The sequence below is a fragment of the Schizosaccharomyces osmophilus genome, chromosome 1 (assembly GCF_027921745.1).
Source record: "Schizosaccharomyces osmophilus chromosome 1, complete sequence".
Lineage (NCBI taxonomy): Eukaryota > Fungi > Ascomycota > Schizosaccharomycetes > Schizosaccharomycetales > Schizosaccharomycetaceae > Schizosaccharomyces > Schizosaccharomyces osmophilus.
In genome coordinates, this window is record NC_079238.1 from 2748525 (window position 1) to 2763173 (window position 14649).

Consider the following 14649-nt stretch of genomic DNA (forward strand, 5'->3'; position numbering starts at 1 on the left):
TGTTATTCGAAACGAATAAAAATTTTTTTTCAGTAACCTAGAGCTTAAGAAGACTTAAAACGAAAGAAGCACCTTGAACATCTTGTTCTTCTGCGGCAATTAAGCCGGATTGCTTATTTTCGGTACCTTTTTCGATACCCCGACGCAAAATCTTGGTAAACAAAGCATCATTTGCCTCAATAGCTTTTTCTAACCCAATAGTATCATTTTTGAAAGAATAAGTCATGCGAACGTCGTCGGTGACCTGCAATTGACTCTTTTTGCGAAGACGCTGAACACGGTTAATAACCTCGCGAGCCAAACCTTCAGATTGCAACTGAGGGTCATTCTCGGTATCAAGTAAAACGATACAGGTACCGTCAGTATTAGATTTCAAATGTTCATTTTCGTTTTGAACAGACCGTATAATCTGTAAGTCACCTTCAACCAACTTAATGCCATCAAGAAGCATCTCTTTATTCTTTTGGAATTGTTTGACGTCTTCGGTAGTAACGCTGGGAAGAGCCTTCTTAACGCGTGCCATATCTTTACGAAGCTTCTTACCCAAAACAGGCCAATCAGCTTGAGCACTGTAAACAACGCCATACTTTTCTTCTTCGGCGGTGAAAACGACTTCACGGACGTTGAGTTCTTCCAGAATATAAGCCTCCAATGACTTAGCATCCTCAAGATATTCAGGATCAGTGACGATAACCACAAGATTTCTCAAAGGTGTCTTCAAAGAAATATTGTTTTGTTCACGCACATAACGAGTAAGATCAATAATAGTTTGCATGCGCTTGACACGACGCAAAACAGTCTCATCTGAAAGCTCTTCTCTATATGAAGGGAAAGGAAGAAAGTGAACCGAGCGTAAAGAGATGTCATTATGATCAATATCCATGTAGTTTCTGAGTTGTTGGTAAATGTTCTCAGTTATGTAAGGTGTGAAAGGAGCCATGATGCGGGCAAGGGTAAACAAAACAGTGAAGAGGACATTCAAAGCCACAACAGTTTCCTGCTCACCGTTTTCACCCTTCAATCTACGTCTGTTGAAACGGATGTACCAGTTAGTCATTTCTTCAATAAGACCAAGTAATTGAGGGACAACCGTGTACAGACGGTATTGCTGCATTTCTTGATCAACGAACTGAATAAGATATTGACAGCGAGCAAGAATCCAGCGGTCCATGACGTTCTTGCTAAGCTCAGCATCTTCCTTATATACGAAATCTTTTCCGGTCACCTTCTTATAAAGAGCAGCTTGGCCATCAAAAAACTTATAACTGTTCCACCAAGGAATCAAGACTCTCGTGACAACTTCTCTAACACCCTCTTCCTTAAACTTCAAAACTTCAGCACGTACGACTGGAGAATTAATGAGGAACAGACGGAGAGCATCAGAACCATACTTTTGGATAACATAATTAGGTTCAGGATAATTCTTAAGACGCTTAGACATTTTTTTACCGTCTTCAGCCATGACCAAGCCGCTAACAATTACGTTCTTGTAAGGAGCGACGCCATGTAATAATGTGCCCAATACGGTAAGCGTGTAGAACCAACCACGGGTCTGATCAACACCTTCAGAGATGAAGTCGGCGGGGAAACCATTCATGAAACTCTCTGAATTTTCAAAAGGATAATGACGAGAAGAATAAGGCATGCTACCCGATTCAAACCAACAATCAAAAACTTCGGAAATACGGCGAAGAGTACCTTTACCTTGCTTTGAAGGGATAGTAATATGGTCGATACTATCTCTATGGAGGTCCTTAATACCTGAAACACCGGAAAGCTCCTCAAGTTCCTTAACTGAACCAATGCAAATAATTTCTTCGTAGTCTTCACTAGCCCACAAAGGAATAGGAGTACCCCAGTATCTGTTACGTGAAACATTCCAATCACGAGCATTGCTAAGCCAGTTGGCAAAACGCTTATCACGAATGTTTTGAGGGACCCAGTGCGTTTTCATCACATTGTCCACCATTTGATCAGTGATACCTTTAACCTTAACAAACCAACTGGGTACAGCACGGTATAGAAGGGGTGTGTCCGAACGCCAACAGAAGGGGTAACTATGGAAAACTTGGCTATGGCGCACTAAAGAGCCTCTATTCTTTAAAGTACGGATAATTTCTTTATCGGCATCCTTGACGTATTGGCCAACAAAGTCAGAGATTTCTTCGGTATAGCAACCCTTTTCATCAATAGGGCATGGAGCAGGATGATCAGCATCGATAATACCGTTTGCCCAAGCAGCGTCATAATCTGCTTCACCGAAAGCAGGAGCTTGGTGAACAATACCAGTACCAGAACCTTCTTCAACGTAATCAGCACCGTATATAACAAAAGCACGTTCTTCATAATCAGAAGCAAAGTAAGGGAAAAGAGGCTTATACTTCGATCCGTTCAATTTAGAACCGCTGAAGCGCTCCAAAATTTCAAAGCTAGCCTTTTTGGGGTTCTTGTAGAGAATTCCAAGACAAGCCTCTTGTAAAATGTATTTTTTGTTTGACTCCTTATCCAAAATCTTTAGGTATTCAAGTTTGGGGTTAACAGCTAAAGCCAAATTGGAAGGCAATGTCCAAGGAGTGGTGGTCCAAGCAAGAACACCGACTTCTGGATCGTTGACAAGTTCAAAAGCAACAACAACTGCAGGATCAGGAACTTCCTTGTAATTTTGCTGAGCTTCAAAGTTACTTAAAGGGGTTGTACAAGCAGTAGAATAAGGCATAACACGGAATCCACGATAAACCTTCTTCTTTTCAAAAAGTTCCTTAAAAACCCACCAAATACTTTCCATGAAAGAAGGGTACAAAGTCTTATAGTCGTTATCAAAGTCAATCCAACGACCCAAACGCTCAACAGTTGCACGCCATTCGGCAGCATAAGTCATAACAATGTTACGACACTCAGCATTATATTTGTCAATGCCAATTCTCATGACATCCTCAGTTCTAGAAATACCAAGCTTCTTATCTATTTCATGCTCAACGGGTAAACCATGAGTATCCCAACCGAAACGGCGTTCAACGTGGTAGCCCTTCAAACAGGCGTAACGAGTAACGCTATCCTTGATTGTGGAAGCAAGCAAATGTCCATGATGTGGGAGACCAGTTGCAAAAGGAGGACCGTCAAAGAAAGTAAATTCAGGACGTCCTTCGGAAAGCTTTAGTTGGGTGCGAAAGGCATCAATTTCGCGCCAAAACGCCAAAACCTTTTCTTCTTCTTTAGGTACATTAAATGACATGCTGAATAATATTTGTAATAGGCTTTAAAGCCGCTTTTACAACTTCTTCAGCAATCAGCAGTTGGTAGGGTTCTCGTAGATGGGAGCTTGTGATTATAAAAAGTGGACTGCAAATTTTAATGAAGTTGAACATACATCATTAAATAACCTTAACGTAACTGAAGCATGTTTAAAGTTCGTTTAGTGCGCCGAAGGAGACTTGCGAAATTGTGAATACCGACAAAGAAAGCGATCGTTATTCCTCCTGGCATCGAAACAACTCCTTCAATAAACAAAAACGCCGTTTACGGGTTGGTTCGGATTTTACAGGTGGAATGGTTCAACTAAACAGTTGTAAATAACATGAGCAAAAATGGTGCTCAAAACAGAGACATAGAGCATGGTCGACGAACCATGCCTTCAGAGCTACGTCGTGGTATGAAGTGTAAACAATTCATAATGAGTGAAACTGACTGTAAAATGTGAAGATTTAGAGATCTTGCGAAGAATATTGTTGCGGCTTAGTGTTTCAAAGGACGACTCTTCTCCATTGTCAGTTTTTAAGGCATATGAAAATGTATTGCGGGAAAATGGGCTTAGTCCTTCTGAAAATCGTTACTATATTCGTGTTTTATTCCGTTTAATTTCTACGAAGAGATACTCTTGGGAGCAAGAGTGGAAGAATTTGATGTCAAGAATGGGGTTTTCTCACTTGTCACCGAGTTTACAAGCTCCTTTAAATTATCTTTCGAATGAGGGTTCCGACGATCCATTTACCGTTCAAGATTTAAATAAGAGAAAAACTAACCACGAAGAAAAAGAGAACGTCAGGGTCGGTAATAATTTTGCTAGTAATGCTGCGAAAACGATAAAGTCGCTTTCAGCAATGTCTCGTCTGGCGGACCAGTTTCGTTCTATTCGTGAGCATCAGCTGTTAGCAACGACCTTTTATTATATTCTCGATAAACACATGTATCAGCAAAGAATTACTACTATTTACGAGCGAAAAGCTACTGCTGTACATCGTGCTTTTTTGCTGCTCAAATATTTCCCTATGTGGATGCAAAAGATGCGCCAGGTAAGAGAAGTCATGTATACGGCTGAGAGCGCATATAATTTAGTTGTGCAGGAAAACTTTATGTACGCGTGGCGTAAAAAGACACGAGAGGTATATGCACGATACATTGAAGAGCAGAAAAAGGAATTTTTACATACTACTATCCTTCAATGGAACAATTTAGCAAATAAGTGGAGAGAAAAACATGAACGAATCCTTTTGTTGCGATTTCTGACTCAGTGGAAGCTTCGGCGGAAACAGAAAAGCAATAAACGAATTGAAGCAGTGAGCTTTTATTGTCATACGCTATTTAAAAACAGATTTCGAACATGGAGACTAAAATCCAACATATCGTCTATAAGAAAAGTCCAAAAAAGAAGTGTACTAGCGACTTCATTTTTGAAATGGCAAGACACTCTCAAGAAGAAGCAACAGTTAAGAAATGGAGCGAAGGCTGAATTTATCAGCAACTCTAAAAAAACGGTTGTATCAAAATGGTATTCGAAAGCTTCAAATCACTTTACACAATATGAAGAGGCAGATGAATTTTACTATACACTACTGCTTCAAAAAATGCTACTTTATTGGAAATTGAAAACGACTGCTTGTAGAAAACTTGATGTTTGGACGGATGAACATGATGTGGAAATATTAAAGGCTGCGTTCGGACGCTGGAGACATCGGTTTTCTCGCATAGAAGATGGCCTGCAACTTGCAAATTATATTTTACAAGACACCTTTCTGACAAGGTGGCGGTTAGCTATAAAAACAAGTAAGTTTCGCAAAAGCAAGGAGTATGCGCTCCTGGCTAGGGTTTATAAGTTTTGGCAAATCAAAGAAAAAGAACGTGCCTTTGGGTATCATTATAATCAACGACTGGTGGTGAAAGCATGGGATACTTGGATCGAGCAGACACAAGGACTTCTAGAAGCGAAGGACATTGCAGAAGACCTTTATCAGGAGCGCCTATTAAAGGCAGCCAAGAATTGTATTTTAAAATGGCGCATGAAATTACTGGAACAAGAAGAGCTGCTTATCCATGGGGATGATCTCTACGAAAAAAAAATCAAACTTAATGTTTGGAGTAGATGGAAATATTTTATGCAAAGAAAGGCTAGATTACGTTGGCGAGCTGATTTGATGTACGACAAAAAACTTATAAAACTATCAATGAAAATGTGGAGAGACGTTTGTGAAGAAGAAATTACCATAAAATTGGAAACGAAGGTAGTCGATTTTCAAGCGTCGATGACTGAAAAGCTAGTAGATCGTTATTGGAACATATGGATAGAAAAGGTTATGAAGCTTTCTGCACTTGCCATGGTGGCCGATCAGGCACGGCAGCGTGTATTAATAAGGGCCTATGAGACATGGTCCTACCGACACAACGAGTTTAAAGAGAAATTAGAGCGAGCGGAACAATTTTATAATGAACGACTATTACGTTCGGCATTAATATTTTGGAGGTACCAACTGCGGGCAGTACAATTTCTGCAAAATATTAGTGATTGGAAGCGACGGGAATTTGACAAAGGAATTATGCGCCGGACGTTTGATTCTTGGAATTTGTTGACATTCCGTGTCACGAGTCATACAATGCAAGCCGAGCGATTTTACCAACAAAAACAAAGCAAACTTTTGGGTAAGATGTTTCGACGATGGATCCAGCGGTATCGGGTGAATATTGAAGACTCGTCGATACTGGAGAACTCTTCAGGTATGGATGAATATTCCAATTCGATGCATACATTTGATACAACGATGCCAATGCAGTATGAAAGTGTTTTGGGAACTCCTGCAAATTTTCAGCGACAATGGAAGCAAGAGCTGAAAACGCCCATTTCTAGATTTTCCAAATATTTGCGACCTATTCCTCCAAAAACTCAATAAGGATGTTTTGTTGGGATAATTTCGATAGAAACTCTACTTTCATACAGCGTAAAATTTTTGTTTTCGTATTTATTTTTGACAAGACGGTCCAAAGTCAAAACATCACTATACCGACTATTGACTTTGATACAAGATACAAGTACAAGTACAAGGCTTACAATTCGGAATAAAAACCATTCTTAACATTACGGTTGCTACAACTGAATGAAAAAAGAGAAACTCATAAGAATTATGCATAAATTAACCAACATCAAACCAAGAAATGTACATTAAGAAAGCTTTGACGAAATCTTCTTAAGCGTAAGGGGATGCGAAAAGAATGTAAGATGCAATCAAAGAGTATAAATAGAAGTCGTATCAAACTACCAGTCTTCAGGTTTAAGCGCGTTCACCACGAAGACGACGGGCCAATTGCATATCCTTGGGTTGAATAGTGACACGCTTACCGTGAATAGCACACAAGTTGGTGTCTTCGAAAAGTGAAACAAGGTAAGCTTCAACGGCTTCTTGAAGAGCACCGACGGCAGAAGATTGGAAACGCAAGTCAGTCTTAAAATCTTGGGCAATTTCACGAACCAAACGTTGGAAAGGAAGCTTACGAATCAACAATTCAGTCGACTTTTGGTAACGACGAATTTCACGAAGAGCAACGGTACCAGGACGATAACGGTGAGGCTTCTTGACACCACCAGTTGCGGGAGCAGCTTTACGGGCGGCCTTTGAAGCAAGTTGCTTACGAGGGGCCTTACCACCAGTGGATTTACGTGCGGTTTGTTTAGTACGAGCCATTTCAGTAAAGTAGTTAAAGAATTAAAAGAAACTCGTTTTATATAAAACAACGACAAATAACGATTTCTTCTGAAGATATTGACGAGAACAGCTTTCTTATTTATATATAAGCTGAAGATCAATAACCCTAACCCTCATCAAAATGAGAGGCACAGAGTACGCGACGCGTTGAGAAAGCTATAAATACGGGAAATTTCACCTAAACGAAACAAAACAGACTACTTCCTCTTGGAATTGATTTTGGTATAAAGCAAATAATCACTAAACAATGTCTGGCCGCGGTAAAGGAGGAAAAGGATTAGGAAAGGGTGGTGCCAAGCGTCACCGTAAGATTCTGCGTGACAATATCCAAGGTATTACTAAACCTGCAATTCGTCGTCTTGCGCGCCGTGGTGGTGTCAAGCGTATTTCTGCTTTGGTCTATGAAGAGACTCGTGCTGTCTTGAAGTTGTTCTTGGAAAGTGTTATTCGCGATGCTGTCACCTATACCGAACACGCCAAGCGTAAGACCGTCACTTCTTTGGACGTTGTCTATTCTTTGAAGCGCCAAGGCCGTACTATTTATGGTTTCGGTGGTTAAACACTGTGTGCTGTAATTTCTCTACATATAGGACTTTTGGCAACTTGGAAGCCTATCAATTCTTTTTTTCTCAATCAAGTTATCAATTGTCGCAGCTACATAAAGTGATCCTTATGCAATGTGATGCCAATCGGTATAGACACAATGTACAAAACTTCAAGCAAAGCGAAATTTCTCTGACACTAATTCTCCAAGATGCTGAGCATCTAGTGTATGTCAGTTGGCTCCGGTAGCACTGATTCGAAAGTTGTTTATTTTACATATTTAATGATATTATGGATTATGATTCTATAAACTGTGAAATGTTGTAACCAGAAAGTAGAGTTGTCAGTAGAGTATCAAATGTACGATATTTATTTTCGTAGCAATCGAAGCCAGAAATCTCTTTGGTAACAGCCTGAAATTTTTTTCGATTGTACTCCAGAAACGCTCTTTATTTGTAACTTCTTTGACAATTCAGTAAAGACCGGGCATGTGGTGTAGATGGTTATCACGCTTCCTTAGCATGGAAGAGGTCCCAGATTCGAGTTCTGGCTTGTCCAATTTTTTTTCAATCCTGATTTCTCTCAGGTAACTGTCGAAGGTTACCATCAAAACACAAAAGAAAACCAGAGTTCCTTGATTCAAGCTGGTTTTTTTTGTTTTCTGTTTGCCTGTCGTATCATGCTGAAACCTTCCTTTCGTTGAATCTTCAGTAGGTATTTATTATGATAACGAGGAAAATACGCTTTCGTCACTTCCCTATTGATTTTGTCTGGTAAAAAAAAAGAAGGAAAGCAAAGATGAAAGAAAAAAAATGTATAAAAGGTCGTTCGTTTGAAACATTCAAAGCACAGAGTACTTTATTAAAAAACTTTCTTTTCCATTGTTTTAGCGCGAATGTCCCACGTCAATGGATGGTAGCAAACTTGCTCGTTTTATTTACCGCATCAACAAAGATGGCAAGCAACATTCTCCAAAGACGAAACCATGCAATATCAATTCCAAAAAAGGAACTACAAATACTAGCTGATCCCTATGGTCTTTCTTTTTTCGCTCTCGCTTCACCTACTTTGTCTTTCGGTAAGGAACATGTCACCTAAGTTGACATACATGCAATGTCTAATATTTATGGATAGACGTGTCATTAACAAACCACGACGACACTTTGTAAAATAACTATTGTCTTTCATCAACGGAAGCTCTCTTTCACTCTACGATATTGTACTGTATTTTCGAAAAGCAGTCTGTTGAGCATTGGCCTCATTGAACCAGCCTTTTCAAGTGAAACCTTCGTTTACCTTTTCCTAATTTAGAGTACCTAATTTTGAATATCGAAAATGCCATTGTTCGATACATCTTTGTTTCGTTTTCGATTGTCATCTCTCCATCTTTCTTCGAGAACCTTGGGGGTTTACTTTGCTGGTGTCATGGTACGTCGATATATTGACAATCTACTTGTTCGGTTTTGTGAATAGAAAATGCTAATAAGCTTAGTTTGCCTCGGCTGTTTGGGTTTTCATAGATACAGCACTTTATAGCGCTTTTAATTATGGCAGCACACTACATATAACCTTTGTCGACTGGATCCCATTCCTATGTTCTGTTCTTGGCATGATCATGTACGTACTATTCCATTTCATTTCTATTATTATTGAATTTAACTAACGTTGATTTATCAGTGTAAACTCTATTGACAAGTCTCGCCTTAGTGGTGATTCCTTTGCATATACAGATGAAAGCCTGGCTAGAAAAGCTCGGTTTATTCTCTTTATCGGATTTGCTTTACTTGCCGGTGGATTGGGTGGAAGTTTTACGGTATTCATTCTCAAATACGTCGTCCCTGGCTATTCTCTTACAATGGGTATTGCCAATGTTATTTGCAATGTTCTCTTTATGATTAGCGCTACCACTCTTTGGATCACTGGTAATATGAACGATGATTACCATTATAACTTGCAGCTTTAATAACTTTGTTTATGTTTACCTTCACAATCTGCTTACTGATTTTGTTAGGATTACACTTAGTTTCAATGATCTCTTTTCAATGCCTAGACACTGTTGGATTGCAAATTCCGGTTGAAATTCCGCAAGTCGCTTTGGTAATGTATTTCTATAATATGTGAATGAATCAAAATTTGACCGTGATCTCAGTGTCCTTGTTTTCTTTTTTAACCTTAAGATATTGCAAGTATAAGTTCAACTGGAATTAAATGAAATGGACATACTCAGCCTACGCTCTTTAAATTTGACAAGTAGATGCTTTAAGAAAACTGTGTTTTTGGTAATAATAATCGTTATTCTCACCTTCTTTGTTTTTTAATATATTAAAATAAAAAAAATGCCATTACGCATCAATCGTTTCTCATCATATACTGTTTTTAGAGGTGAAAAATATCTGCCCTTATGTGGGCGTGCATAGGTAATTTTAAAACGTGGAGCTAAAACACAAGGAATTACCTTCCAAGCATGAGAAAAAATGAATGTATGACCCGCAGGGAAATGAAAAAAAGAGGATTGAGAGGGAAAGAAGCGAAGAAATAAAACACCAATATATCAAGCATAATAAAAATATGATTTTGGAGCCACGTGACTGAAGGACAAAATTAAAAAAATAAAAAAATAAAAACATGTTAAAGAAAGCCTAAAAAAGAGAGAAAAGATGTCACGTCGAAAGAAAAGTGATCATGCACATAAACGGCTTGTTTTAACACGTCACAGGAAAAGAGGGAAAAACAATTCAAACATCGAGGTTTGCCTGTTTGACTAACATAGGCTTGAAATTATTAATATCAACATCGAGGTTTTCGTATTCGTGCGGTGGTAGTATGCTCTTATTTAAATTAGGGCGAATGGAAAGCTCCTCCAAAGAGAAATTAAATAGTGGAGGAAGTGGTAAATCATGAACATCGGAATCTCTCTCAACACTATATTTTACATTCGGGTCGCGTAGTTCGTCAAAGAATGGATGAGTAAGGACTTCAATCGCAGAAATACGTTTGGAGGGTACGTAAACCAAAATACTCTTTAATAGGTCCAAAACATTCTTTGGTACATGTTTTGGTAGAATTGATTCCAGGAAGTGTGGACGTACATTTGGTAAAGCGTGATGGACGTAATTAGGATTCATGGAAGTGATTTCTTGTTGAGTAGGCGTTCCAAGAACTTTTATAATTTCCACCAATTGCTCCACGCTACTATCTCCAGGAAACAATGGGCGACCTAAAATCAATTCCGCTATGACACAGCCGGCCGACCAAACATCAATTTTGGTGGTGTAATGGGTTGCTCCAAACACCAATTCAGGTGCCCTGTAATAACGTGAGCAAATATAAGAAACGTTGGGCTCAGAAGGAATTAATATTTTTGCACTTCCAAAATCACATAGTTTCAAGACACCAGTTCGATAATCGACTAAAAGGTTCTGAGGTTTAATATCGCGATGGCAGATTCCGGTGCTATGTAAGTAAGAAAGAGCGCGGAAAATCTGGAATGCGTATATTTTAATGGAAAGCGTAGAAAGAGATTTATGACGCCGAGTGTACCATCTCATATCCTCAAACACAGTTTCTGGTGAGTATTCAAGCAACAAGGATAAGTGAGTTTCATCATTTGTTGGATTGTGGGTGTGAAAAAATGCTATTAAATTTACGATATTTTGGTGGGATATGGCACGCATGATTTGGAGCTCTCGATTCTATAACAAAAAGCGTTAGCATGATTCTTTCCGTAAAAGAAAAGGTGCGGAAAACTCAGAAACATTTGATGAATGTTTCAACCTAGGTTTGCTAGCAAAAGAGAGGGTGAGTGAAATGGAATACCTACCTTGTATCGCTTGTCCTGGAATACACGCTTAACAGCGATGTATTGTTGGCTCCCTACTATCTTTGCCTTCATAACAATGCCAAAACTCCCCGAGCCTATGACTTGAAATAGCTCATAGGAAAGCGTTCGTTCTTCCCCGGTTTTTGGGTCCAAGACAACTTTTGTTTCTACGTGCGAGTCATCTAAAGTCAGTTAGCTTTTTATTTCACCAATTCCTAGTCAGTACCACTCATTTCTTAATCTTGTTTGTGTTTGGTTCACTGCACCTACGTTTAAAAACATACTGTTTGATTATACGTCACCTGACCTCGATTAGTTGTTTGCATAAGTAAATAAAATAGAGATCTGCATCGTAAAACAGTATGTAGTATAGCGTAGTATAAAGTATTAAAAAAAGAATGTTAAACAGGAAGGAATTTTGTGTAAACAAAAGGAAAATGAATTGTATAAGGTGGACAAAAGCTCAATTCATTGAGATTAAACTACTGAGAATCAAGCTTCTAAATCAATGATTTACTTATAAGAGATTTCACCGTATTGTTTGTGAAGGAATTGCGCTTTTACTTTAATTTTTCATTCAAGTGTGTAACGAGCAGCAGATCGAAAAGTTCTAAACTTATCATCTTCATGTTGATTCTTTCTTCCTTTCTTCATCGTACTTTCTTTTCCTCCTGTTTTTTTTTTTTTTTTTTTTTTTTTTGTTTTTGTTGGATTCATTTGTTTACGTGCCTTTGGCTACTTTTAATGACTCGCGTAAACATGCAAAAAAAGATGTCCAGTTGTTTTTTAATAATTATAAATAAAATACAAAACAGATAACAAACATTAGCCTTGGGCTAGAACAAGACTGATTTATCAATCTGTGAGAAAAGACTGACTATAAATAGACAATAGCCATGTGGGGGTAGCAGAAAGATGTAAGAGAGTAGTAGCTTAGTGCAGAAAGTAAGAAAAAAGAGGAAGTGATTCCTGATATTATAGACGAATAGAAGGAATACGAGTTGATGAGAATATTAAAGACAATGAAATCAGCAACAATGAATATATATCTCGTAGGAAAAACCCACATTGTTTGTGGTATACGACTGGAAGATCTACGATATACAACTCAAGATATGATTTGTTTCAACATTTATCATTTATCTAGGAAGCTCTGTTCAATAAAAAGTGACTTCCCCAAAAAACAAAACGATTCTTTTGTCGAACAACAGGTTCAGCTACGTACTTCTTCCATGGGGTAAGTAAAGAAATGAATAGTAGAATTTTATAGATTACAATCCTGTTTCATATGCTATCTCATTAAGAAACAGATTAATCATCCAAGAATTTTAAGCAGAGGGGGTAGCAGGTTCAGCAGCGGGGACTTGACCAGAAAGCAATTGTTGTTGCTGTTGAATCATTTCATCACTTCCGGGCAACTCCATGCTCAAACCAAGACCAACCTTAGCGTTTCTGTTGGGATGATCGATTTCACTGCTGAAAGCAAGAGTAATAGCAGGAGCCAAGCGGCGTTCCAAATAAACACCAACCTTACCCTTGCTGTCAACTTGACTACGATAGATGCTTTGGGCAAACTCATACTTAAGGCCAACCGAAGTAAGACCTTCAGGCTTGGGACCAATCATCATGGCAGCCGAACGGTTCAAGCCGACAGGTGATAATTGGCATTCAACACCAGCCTCGACCTTTTCACTCAACTTGCGCCAGAAAGTAGCGGTAACATCACCTTGGGTACCGTTCAAATGACCAGTAGCGATCCAGTCACCAGCGTTGTAACGAGCCATATAACTCAAAGCAGCTTCCTCAGGTCCGATAGAAGCAGAAGGCTTTTGCCAGAGAGCCTCGACACCCATGGACAATTTAGGAGTAAGAGACTGGAGCATGGAAAGAATGTAAATACCAGTCAACTTGTCTTCATACCAAGGATTCATTGCTTTAACGCTAAAAGAAAAGTCCTTTCCTCTGTGGTCATGCTCGATTTGACACATGCTAGGGATAGTAGCATCGGCAAGTTGCATTTGAACCTTGGAAAGAACATTTGGGCTCCAAGCACAGTTCAACATGGCTTGCAAAGCACCGTCGTTGTCGACACTACCGCGGAGGAACACTGGCTCACCACCAAACATGGTGCTGAAAGAGTAAGGGGGTAACATTTGGCTACCAAGAGCAAATGCATGGGAAACAGTAAACCAAGGGTTAGTAGAGAATCCCTTTGTTACATCAGCACGAATACCGGTAAATGCATAGTTAGAAAGCAAGAGATCTTTCGAAACTTCCTTTGACAAATTTTCAGTAGTACCAGGGTTCGAAAGGTTCAATGAGGACTTGTAGCTGTCGATCTTGTCACCAACACGTCCAATCGAGGAAACAGCTGTTTGAAGATAATCCATGATGATTAGATCTGATGTGCTATTTTATGAAAATTGGATTTTTGGGTTCTTCTGTAAGATTAAAAAGTACAGATACTGTTAACCTATATGTTTTTTCCTTAACAAATTAACTTGGTGGTTAGGCTTAGGAAAGACTCCTTTTTATTTACTCTAATTAACCACCTTCACGTACAACGCGGTTAGGAGGATGGTGGAGAGAAGTAGGTAGTTTGCGGGTCCCTTCATATCACCAACTGCGTGTGGAGTCCAATATAATCTTACAAAATATACAACAATATTACAATAAGTATTATATTTTTCGACAGTCTTTTTTTGATGACATTTATTTCGCTAGGGCAAGTACACAGTACGAATAAAAAAGCCTCAACGGAAATTTTTCTTTCAAATCGATTGTTAAATAGAAAAAAATAGTCTATATTGTAAACCAATATTTTATTTAAAGCCATTACCCATATAATGTTTGCCTATTTTCTCATAACTCATTGCGAATCTAATCCTCAACTTCATTATATTATATAACGAGCTCATCTATTCTTCGAATATTACGCACTAGGTTGTAGTATGCAAACTATTTTTAGAAAACATACTATTGGTATGTGGAAGTTGCCCTGAGCTCTGGATTCTGTGTCTTTCCAGCAACACATTTTTTAATAAAACAAGAAATCCGAAGTTTTTCTCATTAAGTCGTGTCTATAAGTAGAAGGAGATTGCCATTTCTTCTACGATACAACGATTGTCAGTTAGGTCCGCCTGTTTAAATATTTTAAGCCCATAAAGTTGGCGCTCGAGCATAAAAGTTCGCAGGTCTTTTTCGTGCTTCTGGGAAGCGTGAAGAAGCCACCTTAATCCAGGGGTTCAAGGCCAATTTATCTCTATAGTCCAATTTTGGCTGAAGGCTTTGGATATATTCCTGTTTTTTCTCGATTTA

General features: G+C 38.7%; 7 protein-coding genes and 1 non-coding gene across 8 annotated transcripts; 4 read left to right on the top strand and 4 right to left on the bottom strand.

Moving 5' to 3' along the window:
• Window positions 1-37: 37 nt before the first annotated feature.
• On the bottom strand, window positions 38-3232 carry irs1 (cytoplasmic isoleucine-tRNA ligase Irs1; the record flags this gene model as incomplete). Its single annotated transcript, XM_056180053.1, has 1 exon — window positions 38-3232. One exon carries the CDS (start codon window positions 3230-3232, stop codon window positions 38-40), a length of 3195 nt encoding a protein of 1064 aa, XP_056036694.1.
• A 342-nt stretch (window positions 3233-3574) lies between these two features.
• Window positions 3575-6158, top strand: sfi1 (spindle pole body half bridge protein Sfi1; the record flags this gene model as incomplete). The annotated part of the gene is made up of 2 exons (XM_056180054.1): window positions 3575-3647; window positions 3700-6158. The coding sequence occupies 2 exons, from the start codon at window positions 3575-3577 to the stop codon at window positions 6156-6158; spliced, it is 2532 nt and encodes an 843-aa protein (XP_056036695.1).
• Window positions 6159-6536: 378 nt separating this feature from the next.
• On the bottom strand, window positions 6537-6947 carry hht2 (histone H3 h3.2; the record flags this gene model as incomplete). The annotated part of the gene is made up of 1 exon (XM_056180055.1): window positions 6537-6947. One exon carries the CDS (start codon window positions 6945-6947, stop codon window positions 6537-6539), a length of 411 nt encoding a protein of 136 aa, XP_056037178.1.
• Window positions 6948-7215: 268 nt separating this feature from the next.
• On the top strand, window positions 7216-7527 carry hhf2 (histone H4 h4.2; the record flags this gene model as incomplete). The annotated part of the gene is made up of 1 exon (XM_056180056.1): window positions 7216-7527. One exon carries the CDS (start codon window positions 7216-7218, stop codon window positions 7525-7527), a length of 312 nt encoding a protein of 103 aa, XP_056037179.1.
• Window positions 7528-7995: 468 nt separating this feature from the next.
• SOMG_20061 lies at window positions 7996-8069 on the top strand. The gene has a single exon. It is a non-coding gene; the product is annotated as a tRNA-Ala (tRNA).
• A 777-nt stretch (window positions 8070-8846) lies between these two features.
• On the top strand, window positions 8847-9474 carry vps68 (vacuolar sorting protein Vps68; the record flags this gene model as incomplete). Its single annotated transcript, XM_056180057.1, has 3 exons — window positions 8847-8939; window positions 9004-9128; window positions 9189-9474. The coding sequence occupies 3 exons, from the start codon at window positions 8847-8849 to the stop codon at window positions 9472-9474; spliced, it is 504 nt and encodes a 167-aa protein (XP_056036698.1).
• A 772-nt stretch (window positions 9475-10246) lies between these two features.
• On the bottom strand, window positions 10247-11564 carry gsk31 (serine/threonine protein kinase Gsk31; the record flags this gene model as incomplete). The annotated part of the gene is made up of 3 exons (XM_056180058.1): window positions 10247-11203; window positions 11332-11513; window positions 11558-11564. The coding sequence occupies 3 exons, from the start codon at window positions 11562-11564 to the stop codon at window positions 10247-10249; spliced, it is 1146 nt and encodes a 381-aa protein (XP_056037185.1).
• Window positions 11565-12659: 1095 nt separating this feature from the next.
• On the bottom strand, window positions 12660-13721 carry tom40 (mitochondrial TOM complex subunit Tom40; the record flags this gene model as incomplete). The annotated part of the gene is made up of 1 exon (XM_056180059.1): window positions 12660-13721. The coding sequence occupies one exon, from the start codon at window positions 13719-13721 to the stop codon at window positions 12660-12662; it is 1062 nt and encodes a 353-aa protein (XP_056037182.1).
• Window positions 13722-14649: the final 928 nt, after the last annotated feature.